The 12925-nt window shown below is 35.9% G+C and overlaps 1 protein-coding gene across 3 annotated transcripts in view; it reads left to right on the top strand.

Annotated features, from left to right (window-relative positions):
- Trpc5 (transient receptor potential cation channel subfamily C member 5) overlaps positions 1 to 11359 on the top strand; it is a 292903-nt gene extending 281544 nt beyond the window's left edge. For all 3 annotated transcript variants that reach the window (XM_058571660.1, XM_058571659.1, XM_046420858.2), the window contains 2 exons: positions 622 to 711; positions 2362 to 11359. In XM_058571660.1, coding sequence (XP_058427643.1) covers positions 622 to 711; positions 2362 to 3054 — 783 coding nt within the window. In that variant the 3' untranslated portion in view covers positions 3055 to 11359. The remainder of the gene's footprint in view (positions 1 to 621; positions 712 to 2361) is intronic.
- The last annotated feature ends 1566 nt before the right edge of the window (positions 11360 to 12925 follow it).

Genomic DNA, 12925 nt, shown 5'->3' with positions numbered 1-12925 from the left:
TGTGTTGTGAATGTTTAGTGGTGTGTGTGGGGGGGTGTTGGTTGGCATAGTGTCTGATACATTGCAATAAGTGGCCTATCCTTGTCACCATCACTAATATAAGCCATACTATGTGTGTGCCATTCCCCTGGAGGCTAAAAAGAGGCCATCCCTGTAAAGAAGTATTGGCTGGCTCTAAGAAAAATATGTTGCCTGTGTAGCAGACTTAGTGACTCTCAACTTTATAGAGAGAGAGGGGAAAAAAAAAGTACGTGTTACTAGGAGTATTAAAGTTTAATCCATCCTGAAGGGAAAAGATACTGACTGTAAGCACTCGAGGATTATTCTACTCTCATTATTGTATAAATATAAATACATGTTTACCTAACACTTGAGTAGAAATTCTTCCTTTGGAGGTGAATTTGACTTTACTGGCCCAATCTGCTATCAAATTCAGATATTCAATAATTAATTTAGCCAATAGACTTAATTCATTTTTTTCTTGCAGAAAATGTCTGGGTCCTGTGAGGATTTTGTTTGTAAAGATGGTCTAAGAATGTTCTATTTTCTATGTAGGTTTCTTATTTTATTTCTGAGAGCCTGAGAAAGAAACTGAATGCCTCATTTTTTTTTTAATTCCAGGAAGTTATCAGGAATTTAGTCAAAAGATATGTGGCTGCTATGATAAGAAATTCCAAAACAAATGAGGGGCTAACAGAAGAAAATTTTAAGGTAATTTAATCATGAAGTGGTTTAATCTCTCATTTCTTAAGTATCATTTAATCTCCAGTCTTTAAGATTCTGGTGGTGGAATTTCCCCTGCCTACAACACAGCAAAACCAGCTACAGTTCTTATTCTAAGAGAATAAGTGTGAGAGATTTTAACAATGTCTCTCACACCAGTCAGTTTTATGAACAAAAGAAATCTGTTCTATGCATTCTTTTAATAATCTGGGTGTTTCTTAGTGTGGCAATTGCATTACTTCAAATGATGTGGCAAAATACCGGGAGACTTAAAAGGCCTTCTTTGCCAAATACATATAAAGGTCAAAAACTCTATTATGAAATCTAAAGCCTTAAGAAACTCTACCATTAAGCACAAAAATTTTCCTATCAGAACTAGCCTAAAACAGTGATCCTCTTTTGTCCCCCAGGGCACATGTTGCAGTCTGTAGATATTTTTTTTTGTTGTCATACTGACATCTAGTGGATAGAGATAAGGTTGCTACTAAACATCCTACTATAAACAAGATAGCCTGCCACAACAAAGAATTATCCTGCCCAACATGTCAATAGAGACAAGGTTGAGAAACCCTATCCTAAAACATATATACGTTATATACACATATATATGTTATATAATTTTTCCTAGGTCATACAGAAAGGCTATTATCATAATCCATAGACATAAGTCATCTGTTGAGAGCCCACTATGTGCCAAGCACTCTACTAAGTGCTGGGGTACACTGGTGAGCAAGATCTAACTCATACCTAGTTTCATGGAGTGACAAACAATAATAATGTAAAGTGATAAAAGATTGAGGGTTCTGACAGGGTAAACACAGGGCACTGTAGAAATAGAGAGGAGGGATACTCAATTGGACTTTGGGAGTCAGGATAGGTTTTTCCAGAGCAAATGATGTTTAAGCTGAGTGTTGCAGGAGGAACTAGATAAAGGGGAGCTGAGAAGTGTTCAAGACAGAATGGCATAGATAATGGCCCAGAGGCAGGAGAGAATATGTTCATATGGGTGAACAGTAGAAAGCTTGGGGAAGAAGAAATCAGACTGCAAAGATTGACAGGTACTAGGACTTGAAAAATCCTGTAGGCATGAAATGGCATTTCTACTTTTTCCTAAGGTCAGTGGTAAGTTACACTTTTTAAGCAGCAGGATAACATGATCAGATTTAAGCTTTCAAAGATGGCTTTTAAAGAAACAACCTAACATCTAAGCAGCCAGTTAAGGAGAGGACTTGAATGGACAGGGACCCCTATCTCAAAACAGCAGTCCCATCACCTGACATTTCATTTCTCTGATTTCATTCCTTGGAATCATAATAGCTTTTTCTTCTCCAATGGTCCTTTTCTATGCAATAACCTGTGAAAGCCAGTGCCCTAATCTAATACCTTGTCAGTTAACACTATTAGTCTGTTGATGTGCACCTGATGGGGAGGTTCTGAAATCAACTTTACTCACTACACAATCTTTCAAACTAATTTGTTTTTCTTGGGCTTGAATAATATAAATTTTTTTTCTGGTATTATGTGTACTTTGTGGTTTGCTACTAGGCAAGACCTAGAATATTCCAAAGGGTATTTAATGTGCTCATTTTGAACTAAAGTTCAAGCTTTTTGACATACATGTCTCCCCTCTTTCCCTAGGAATTAAAGCAGGACATCTCCAGCTTCAGATATGAAGTGCTTGACCTCTTAGGAAACAGAAAACACCCAAGGAGAAGCTTTTCCACAAGCAGCACTGAATTCTCTCAGAGGGATGACACCAATGATGGCTGTGGTGGGGCTCGGGCCAAATCCAAGAGCGTCTCATTCAATTTAGGCTGCAAGAAAAAGGCCTGCCATGGGCCACCTCTCATCAGAACCATGCCAAGAGCCAGTGGTTCCCAGGGGAAGTCAAAAGCTGAGTCATCAAGCAAACGCTCCTTCATGGGTCCTTCTCTCAAGAAACTGGGTCTTCTTTTCTCAAAGTTTAATGGTCATATGTCTGAACCCAGTTCAGAGCCAATGTACACAATTTCTGATGGAATCGTCCAGCAGCATTATATGTGGCAGGACATCAGATATTCTCAGATGGAGAAAGGGAAAGCAGAAGCCTGTTCTCAAAGTGAAATTAACCTCAGTGAGGTAGAATTAGGTGAAGTCCGGGGTGCTGCTCAGAGCAGTGAATGCCCTCTAGCCTGTTCCAGCTCTCTTCACTGTGCATCCAGCATCTGCTCCTCAAATTCTAAACTTTTAGACTCCTCCGAGGATGTATTTGAAACTTGGGGAGAGGCCTGTGACTTGCTCATGCACAAATGGGGTGATGGACAGGAAGAACAAGTTACAACTCGGCTCTAAGTCAAGTCCCTATCACCTGTTCTGGAACTCAAAACGAAATTTGTAATTTCCTTATTCTCAGAGGTGACATAGAATATGACTCCCTCACTGCCCCCCTAGAAAGGAGAGTGAAACTCCTATTATTCTCACTTTTCATAGCCACATTCCCCATTTTTTGTTCTTGTTTTATTATTACTATTATTTGCCTTTTTATACCTATTAACACTAAGTCCATCTCACAACCAACTGAAGGGGTATTGCCCCTAATCAGCAGAGGTGCAGTCGGGTGCTTAACCCTTTTGCTTTGCTTTCGTTTTCTTACCCTTGCTTCCTTGAAGCTACAGGTGCCACTTTGCTACTGTTGCTGCCGCACAGATTCCTGACCTTCCTCAGGATCTCATGCCATCTTCCCACAGGGCTGAGGGATGTGGTCAGCAGTCCCCACCAGCTATCAGATAAGGCAAACCAACCTGCCTATCTTTGTTACCCTTCAGTGCTACACGCTGCCCATGCTGGTTCAATGAACAGCATCAAAGGGAGGCTGAACAGACTCCAAAGAATTGTCAGCTTGTGGTTTCTAGGTATAACTGGCCTTTTTGTTTTGTTTTGAAACACAACTTCTCAATTGTGGGGGCTGTTGAGTTTTTGTTTCTTAAAGATGTGTTAGTTTCTTAATGTGTGCCAATGAGATATTTACCCTATAGTATATGTCATATCTAATAAGTTAGGCAAATTCCTTTGTTTGTGTATTTCAGTTAACTTACTACATTTTAAAATTTGATAGTATTGAAATTAGTATTTAGGATGTATACTGTTTTTTAAAAACTTCTACTGCACTCTAACCAATTATCATTACATCTCATACATTGGCAAGAAAAAATAATTAGCTGATATATTTATAGGGTCCTATCTACTGTTGATAGTTTTAATTATCATTGCTATCAAGGCATTTCTAAGATAAAAGCCTGGATTTAAAATATTTTTTATCAGAACAATGACATCTTGCTGAGGTATTGAAATCTGAAAAAAAAAACCCATCTTCATGTTAATTAATTACTTTCTGGGAAAAAAATCAACAAAACAATTTCACATCTAGATAATCTAATTCAGGTTGTAGTTTTAATATTCATTGGGGGCAGCAGAAGTGCATGTGTAAACTTATGTTAGATATAAAACATAACAACCCTAGCAGATCCATGGACCTGTGAACATGAACCAAATTCTACTGTCTTCAAAAAAGTGCTCCTGGAGATTAAATTAAGAATGCATAGCCTAGAAAAGACAGGTTAGTTGTCACCCTATGCTTTTAAATGTCAGTGCCAATAGGAATCCATCTAAATTCCTGTATGTAACTTCTGGTTAAAGTAATTAAATAAGGAATTTTCAAATAACGAAAATATTTCTCCAAACTAGCTTTTAACAGTATTGTTTCTGTTGTTCAAATTGATTTCCATTGCTTTCCCAAGCATTAGGAGTGATGGTTAAACTGTTTCACATGGAAAAGAGTTAAATTAGGGAGCTAGGGCAGCAAGAGGAGATGTTGAAGAGTAAAACTCAGATTCAAGGAAATGAGATCAAGCTGTGTCAAGACCCATTTGGCAAAGGGTTGTCTCAAAATAATTCCTTGATCATAACTGAAGTGGTCATTTATTCAAATCTAACTTCTCCCCTGCTTCACTAAGTAGGATTATCATAAATGGCTCTGACATGTTTTAAAACAGGCTACTTTCAAAAAGAAAAACAAAACAGGTTAATTTCCAAAAGAAAGGTTTCTAAAGTTAAAGATTCAACTTTCCTAGTGAGGCACAGTGGTACACACCTGCAAATCCTAGTGGCTCAGGAGGCTGAAGCAGGAGGATCACAAGTTCAAAGCCAGCCTCAACAACAGTGAGGCCTTAAGCAACTGAGTGAGACGCTGTCTCTGAATAAAATACAAAATAAGGCTGGGGGTGTGGCTCAGTGGTTGAGTGTCCTGAGGTCAATTCCCAGCATGCCCCCCCTCAAAGCTTCAACTTTCCAGTCAAATTAATTTGAATAACAACAGAACCCAGACTACATTCCTAACTCATACTGATGGCACTAAAGAACAAAACCAAAAACAATATATAACCCAATTTCATCAAAGAAAAACATGTCTTTTTCACAAATATATGTATGTCTGATAAACGAGGCATAATCATTCTAGCGGTTATTTTATCATCAGAAAACAGAGTAGCCAAACATGGAGTCATGCACTAAAATATGACCTTTTCTCAGTTTATATTCTAGAGAGAGAATAAATATAATCACAGTAACCAACCTTGACTATTGAAACGAGTGTCATATTTCATGGGAGTATATGCCTTTCCAAATCTTATTGTCCTTGTGACAGGCTTAGGACTTCACTAGTTACCTTGAAACCTCATTTATGATGGGAGTTAGGCTAAACAGCTATTGCCCTAACTTCCATCTTGGTGACAACATTTTTATTAACTCTAACTTGTAGAAAGTAGAAGGGGAAAGAGTTTTGCATTCACTTCTTAACTTTCTGGATCAGCTAAAAAAAAAAAACATATTTGGGGCTGGGGATATGGCCAGTGGTAGACTGCTTGCTTACCTACCATGTTTAAGGCTCTGAGCTCCACCCCCAGCAATGCCAAAAAAATGTATTTTATATCAAAATACTTAAGTATGTCCTCTAACCCCAGAGAAGGTATAAGCCAACTTGAGAGTACATTTACAAGCTTAAAAGCTAAAATAGAACCTTAGAGAAGAGCAATTATATTCAAACCTTATAAAAGGGGAAAAGTGTCCAGAGGATTTGTTCAAAGGCACAGAGCTAGTTAATAAACTCAAATATTCTAAATAATAGAAACAAGACATTACAAAAATATGTATTATATATAAAATCGTAGATGTATAAATGAAATTGCCATTACAGATACCTACTGGCATATTTAAATGTAAAGTAAGGAACGTACCACAAAGTAAAAAAAATATATAAGAATCATGTACTAATTGATTTTTAAAAAGTATTCTGTGGTTTGTTTCCATTATAGCTGGCTTTAACTTTTAAAAACCTTGGATTCATTTGAGTCAGTCTCCTTGATATTAAGGTAAATATATTATACAGTACAAACTGTATTAGAAAGTGACCAGTGCTTAAGTATATCCTTCACTCCTAACTTTAACTCCAGTGAAGTACAAAGATGTAGGAAAGATTCTAAATTCAAAATCACTGTTTTTCAATGACAAATTTTAAAGAGAATGTAAATTCCCCAAGTAATATCTTTGTACTTAAGTGGGACTATGGAATACTTTCCAGTTCTTTCTGCCTCCCATAATCATTTATTTTACTTTGACCTAATTTAGGCTATTATTATTCAGCTAAGTCCAAAATACCTGCCTATAATTTGACTAAAGAACTTAAAAAAATAGGACCTCCATCTTTTTAATGGCTTAATACCTTTTTTAAAAAAGAACTTTATAGTTCTAACAGTAGTGCAAACCTCCTCTGAACAATGCAAAAGGTATTTTAGAGAAAAATATGAAGTAATGTCTTAGCCAGAAAATATAAAAACAACTGTTTGGCATTCACACTGCATTTGTGGGGAAGATTCAAAGTGGTGTTTTGACAGTTTTAGTGGCCCAGACCTTGATTTGTTAAATCATCAGGCAAAAAGGTATTTGAAGTTAGGCTGAAATTCCTTTCTGTTTAACACTACAAAAGAAAACCTGAACATATTATTTTGGTAATCAAGTTTTTAAAACAGTGCTAACAGATCATTTGTAGAAAGAAGTTAATTAAATGGTTCAAATCATTTAAATACCTCTTCATACCCACTCCCAACTCCTGCAGCTTTGCCCATGGTTATTTTAGATTGTTTCTTTGGCTTAAGTGCTCCAAATATCCACTTTGTTTGTATACAACTAACCTGAGTGCCCTGAAATTCTATTTGAGCCTTACTTTAGTACACAGAAATTCTATTTCAACTATACTGACAATGACCCTTTCTCAATCACCTTTCCCAAACAGACGAAGTTTTTGGCTTTCTTTGCTTTTTCAGATGTTCCCAAAAGTGAGAGCCTGGTCTGTGTATGTATGTCCATACACATTGAATCCTTAACAGAATTTGATGCATCTGGCCTTGACCTTTCATCCCTTTTGGTGATCACTAAATCATTTTGAAAGGGAGGAGAAGCAGGGATAACTTTTCAATGGAAAGACACTTCCTGAGATATGGTGAAGTACTAAAATGAACTACCATGCTAACATCCTCTATAGGACAACTGTTATATCCAGAGTTTTCAGGATTTGCAGTTTCTGGTTTTAAGGGAAAATAATTAAGCATTTAAGTCAGAATAAAAAAGAACTTACCTGTAAAAATATACATTTTTGACCAAATAAAGTCTGCATACTTCAGATTTACTACATATTTGAGATATTAGTATTCATAATGCTGATAATGTGGCCTATGATTTTCCTTAGTATGCTACTTGATGTTCCAGAAAAGGTTGGTGGCTTTTGAGTGCTTTTACATTTAGAAAATGGAATGTCTACTAAACAGAGGAGTTAATTGCAGGAACGATGCAGGCAGCAAGCTAGAGTACAATACCATCTTTAAGCTCAATATTTGTGTTCTGTCATTCTAGAGTGCATTTGTCTCGTACCTGTTAATTTATTAGATCTGCTATTTTTCTAAAGATATACTGTCATTGTTTGTGATACTTAAGAAACCTATACACATTAAGAATTATAATACAAAATTAAGCAGAATGCCTTTATGTCAAAAGCTTGTTTTCTTGTCATGTTGTGAAAGCTCTGTAGAGGCTTCCTATTACAGTATAAATTAATAGCAAGCAAAAGATAGCCCACTGCTTTTGATCATTGTAAGCAACCTCTGTGTATCTCTCCTCCCTCTGTAAAGCCTTCTTTAAAACTCAAAAGTGACTCTATAGAACCAAAAAGGACAAACTGAAGAAGTAAAAACAGCCTAAAGTTTGGTGGTCATCCTACCAATTTGCAGTACATATTGTCCTTTGTCCAAGGAGCTGTAAAATGAATGCACCCACCCCCCAAAGCATTGTCCTCAGTGGCACATGAATGAATAGGTGGCAGTGTCCCTTTTATTTAAACCTAAATTAGCCAACTACTTGCAAGTAGCTAAACTGGGCTTGGTTATCTTGTCTATTCCCATAAAGCTCAATATATCCCCAAAATATTTATCACCACTGTCTTACAACCTAGAAATCCTCTTGATAATTTCCAGTCTTTCACAACCCTTGAAACACAAGACAAAAAGGATACTTTGGATTTTTGCTAGGTTCTTGGGGGACTTAAATGGTGATAATGAAGTGTCAAAATCTTTCTAAGTAAGGACCAGTGTGGATAAACACTTTAAAACATAGGACTAAACCACAAATATGTTAAACTTCAAATAACCAAATTGAGATGGAGTTGCTCAATTGAAATATGTGGTTTCTAAGGAATGGGTTGTGTGGTTCAGCGTTAGAGAACTTGCCTAGCATTATGCAAGGCTCTGAGTTCAATCCCCAGCACCCCCACCCAACAAATGTTTCAGGATTAAAATATTAACATCACCATTTTCTCCTTTAACAAAATCCAGAAATCAACAGTATGTAAAAACTAGCTCAGAATAACCTATAAATCATTTTTCAAATTTTGAGCTATATTTGAGTTGAATTTCAGAAGGCAGCAAGTTCTCACCTGGGGGCACTATATTCATAAATTCAAAACAGATACATAGGATTATATCTTGAATTGTGCAATATCACAGATTGGCTTTCATAAATAATGTACATTTTAACCAACTATTGGGAGGATTGATTTTTCCAAATCTTATCTAAAAAAATAAAATGGGTTTGCTAAAACTCTGAAAGAGAAATAAAAGCTAAAATTGGGGGAAGGCAATATGGAAGAAATGCTAGATTATAAATCTGGTGTCAAGTTTTATCCTCATAAATTTAGAATAAACATATAAAGTAGGTTTATAAAGTAATGACATTTTCATAAAATTGTCAGAATATATACACTTAAATGAATATTGTCCTTCCAAGTAGTCCCCTTAAGAAGCTGTACCTATATTCTAATGATGCTGCCATTATCACCCTATTTTGGACTTCTACTTTTTGAGGGCTTTCAAAATTCAAAGTATAATCTCTGAATATTAACTAGTAGGAATTATGACCCTTTAAGAGTATATATTTAGAAAGACAATGTAATTTTAGATAAATTTTAGTAAACTGCTGAGTGATCAAGCTGAGTTCTTTTATGGTTTAAAAAATACTTTAAGTGGTAGTATACAATTGGCACCTTGGTGAATTTTCACAATTGTATATTCCCCTGGAACCATTACTCAAAGTCAAGATAGACAATATCTGCATTATCCCCTAAAAATTCCTTACTCCCCTTCGAAATCTAGACTCTAGTCTCAAAAGGTGTGTGGAGCAGTGGCAGCCATACTGAAATTAGCATACAGTCTCTCCTCAAAGAGACTTTAAAGAGCAACAATATTCAGATTCAGAACTTCCAGATTTGGAATCACAATGATGTAACCCTTAAAACAATTGTGTTTAAATAGGAAATACATTGGGAATTCCAGTGACTTATGTTGTGAACGAACTGAGAATTAGCTCTCCAAATCTTATTTATCTACAAGAAATGACGTTTTTAAAATGTAGAGATTGACAACTAAGCCCTTAGCAGAAAGAGGGAACAGTAAAAAAAAAAAAAAAAAAACCTTTATCCTCCATAGAAAAACAGAGGTGAGGGTTGTGGACTCAAGACACCATGGTAACAGAAAGAGTAGGAGGCAGCTTCAATGGGAGGATGGCAGTAGTTAGGTCATTTAAACATCACATACTCAGGCTAGATGTTTCCTGTACAAGATCTATTCCTATTATTTAAAACACACTTTTACCACTTCATGGTCACACTTTATAGGGCTTCCTCTTACAATATGTATTAAACAATCTGTTTCAGTAACCAAGACAATGAAGCCTGTAGTCCAAAAAGCACAGTGATAACCCTACTTGGTATATTTGGACAGGAGAAGCAGTCAGAATTTTCAAGTGTACAGAATCACTGGAATCAGTGGAACCAGTGGCATTAAACATGAATGTTTTGAGTTCATAAGAAGAGGTCTTCTTAACACATTAGTCTGTGGTTTACTTAATGTTAAAGGAAATCCTGTAAAGATATGGGCCTTCTCCGGGACAATTCAGTTGAGGATATATACATCCATCCTTCTCAAGGGAAAATATATAAATTTGTATTCATTTCTTCTAATATAAGAATGTACACTGATGTTGAGAGCCACAGCTGAAGGGGCCCCAGCAAACTTCCAGCTGCCAGCAAACTTCCAGCTGCAGGCTGATGATTGGCTCCTCGGCCCAAGCAACATCTAGCTGATTGGCTCCTCTGCGGTGATGCTCATTGGGCTGTTTCCCTGCCCTTTCAGACCACGGAGCTGCTCATTGGGGGACTTTTTTGGCTCTGCCCACGTGACCCAGCCAATGGGCCTCAAGAGCAGGAGGATTGTGGGAGGTGGAGAGAAGCTTGTGTGGGAGAGAGAGGCTTGTGGAAAGCCGGTGGTGGCAGTTGAGGCTCTGAGGGTTTTTCCTGAGAGGCTGTTTTGTTTGGCGTGTGTGGTTCTAAAAATAAAGTTAGTTTCTTTTGACAAGTGGCTCCTGATTGTGCCCAGCCAGACTGCGGCACACTGGAGAGAGTATTCAAGAAGACAGCAACATCTGAACTCTTCACATGATTCTATTTCTATAAGATTTCTCAAAATTGAAGTTCAAATTGAAGATGGAGAGTTTCTTCCTAGCCGAAACAGTGAATACACTTCAATGCTACAGGATTAGTTGATACCAGGAAAAGAAATGCTAGAAAAGACAGGCTATGCTTAATTCACTTTCTCAGTCTAGCTGGTAACCCATCACACATAACCAACCATACTGAAAATGTTTGTGTCAAATTTAAGGTTAAAATGGAATCTCCTGAGCTTAATTCATAAAAAGGTAAATTTCCAAAATGTGTTTGTGCAAATGGCATTTTGACTTTGCAGACTATTTTAAAAACTAAAACTTCTTTGAGTAACTATTACTTTTATTTAAATACTTTCTGTAAGAAGTGCAAAGTTAGTGTCAACTGTGTCAAAAACAATCTTGTATAATAATTTTGTGTATTTTTAGCTTCAGTATAAACAAAAATAAAGCATTTACTCCCCCCAAATGTATGGCTACTTAGATTTAAGGTGTTTTGTTCTTCTCTTTTCCAATGTAATCATTTATGGCTATTAATAAACATTTATGAACAACACTGGACTTCCCACTGTAATTTAACCAGCAAAAACACTAATGGGAAAATTCTAGTCTAAAATATTTTGTAAAGTGTATGACTGAACAAATGTTATCACTCTAATTTTTATATTTCCCCATTAAAGACATGACTATTAAACAACAACTTAAATATTCACAAAGAACTATGAAAGAACTATGAGACAATTAAGTTAAAGGACCCATACAGCTATAAAGCTATAACTTAAGGGCTGAGGTTGTAATTCCATGAGAGAGCACTTGCCTGGCATGTGTAAGCTTATTCCCAGCACCACACACACACACAAAAAAAAAAAAAAAAAAAAACTTAAAGCTATGGAGAGTGACATTAGGCAATATTACAGGCCTGATCCTGGAATTTTTCTTTATTGACTTAACACATTGTATGAAAGAGGTCAAATCTACAAATCAGAAAACATAAACCAAAGTTAATCTGGTCATGATTAAACTAATGTAAACTGAGTAGATGTGAGCAACACTTCAATTATTAGCTGCCATTACTTGAGATTTTTTTGTAATAGACTTTATTTATTTATTTTTCAGTTTTTAAAAGGAAGATTTATTTGACAAGTTTCACTTAGTGCAATACACCTAAAAGGAAATCACAATACAATGAAGATTTAAATCAAGGCCTCAGAATTTCATACAAACACCAAGACCGAAATCCTAAAGTATTGGTATTGCGTCTCAAATTTTCCCCATTAACTTAAAAAAAAAAAAAAAAAAAACTTAAAACTTACATGCCTTACAGGTTATTAAATGAAACTAGAATTAACAAACATGCCAAAATGTTTCACTTTTAATTGTAGACACAGCTCCTATATTGAGTTTTACAAAAAGCATGTCTTTCAACATGCATCCAAACAGTGTTCAATGTAATATGGTATAAGAGCAACATTTACAATCCTTTCCCCCAATTAATTCACATTCCTGAATTTTAGTGTCTTATATTTTACTAATTAAATTTTTACCTTACCAGAAGGCTGGGGATATTATAGCTCAATTGGTAGAGTGCTTGCATAGGAAGCACATGGCCCAGGGTTTAATCACCAGCACCACAAAACAACAAAACAAAACCTTTACCTTACCAGAGACCCGGTTAGCATATCAAAAGAGTTCACTTTCAGATAAATAACTCACCTGCTGATCCTGGCATAATTACTTTAAGTATAAATAAGTGAATAATATTTACATAGTAGTTAAGGACAATTTTAAATGTAGGTGTATATCTGACAAAGATTTGCAACCAGCATGTGTCAAAAACAATTTTGTACAATAATTTTGTGTAGTTTTAGCTTCAGTATGTACAAAAGCACTCCAAAAATGCAATAATGCAATTGATCTGAACATACCCCAAAAAGGAATATATATAATAAAGAAGTACATGAAACAAATGCTTGGTATTAAAAAATATAAGCAGAGAAATGCAAATTAAAACCACACTGTGATAACATTTACTATAAACCCACTAGAATGACTGAAATAATTCCAAGAAGAATGAAAAGAAAAAAAATTCTAGAAAAAATGTTCATAGGCCAGGTATGGTGGCACA

The sequence above is a fragment of the Marmota monax genome, unplaced genomic scaffold (assembly GCF_021218885.2).
Source record: "Marmota monax isolate L192 unplaced genomic scaffold, Marmota_monax_Labrador192_F-V1.1 WCK01_AAM20220418_F8-fsc00050, whole genome shotgun sequence".
NCBI classification, from domain to species: Eukaryota; Metazoa; Chordata; class Mammalia; order Rodentia; family Sciuridae; genus Marmota; species Marmota monax.
This window is presented reverse-complemented; position numbering and strand designations above follow the sequence as displayed.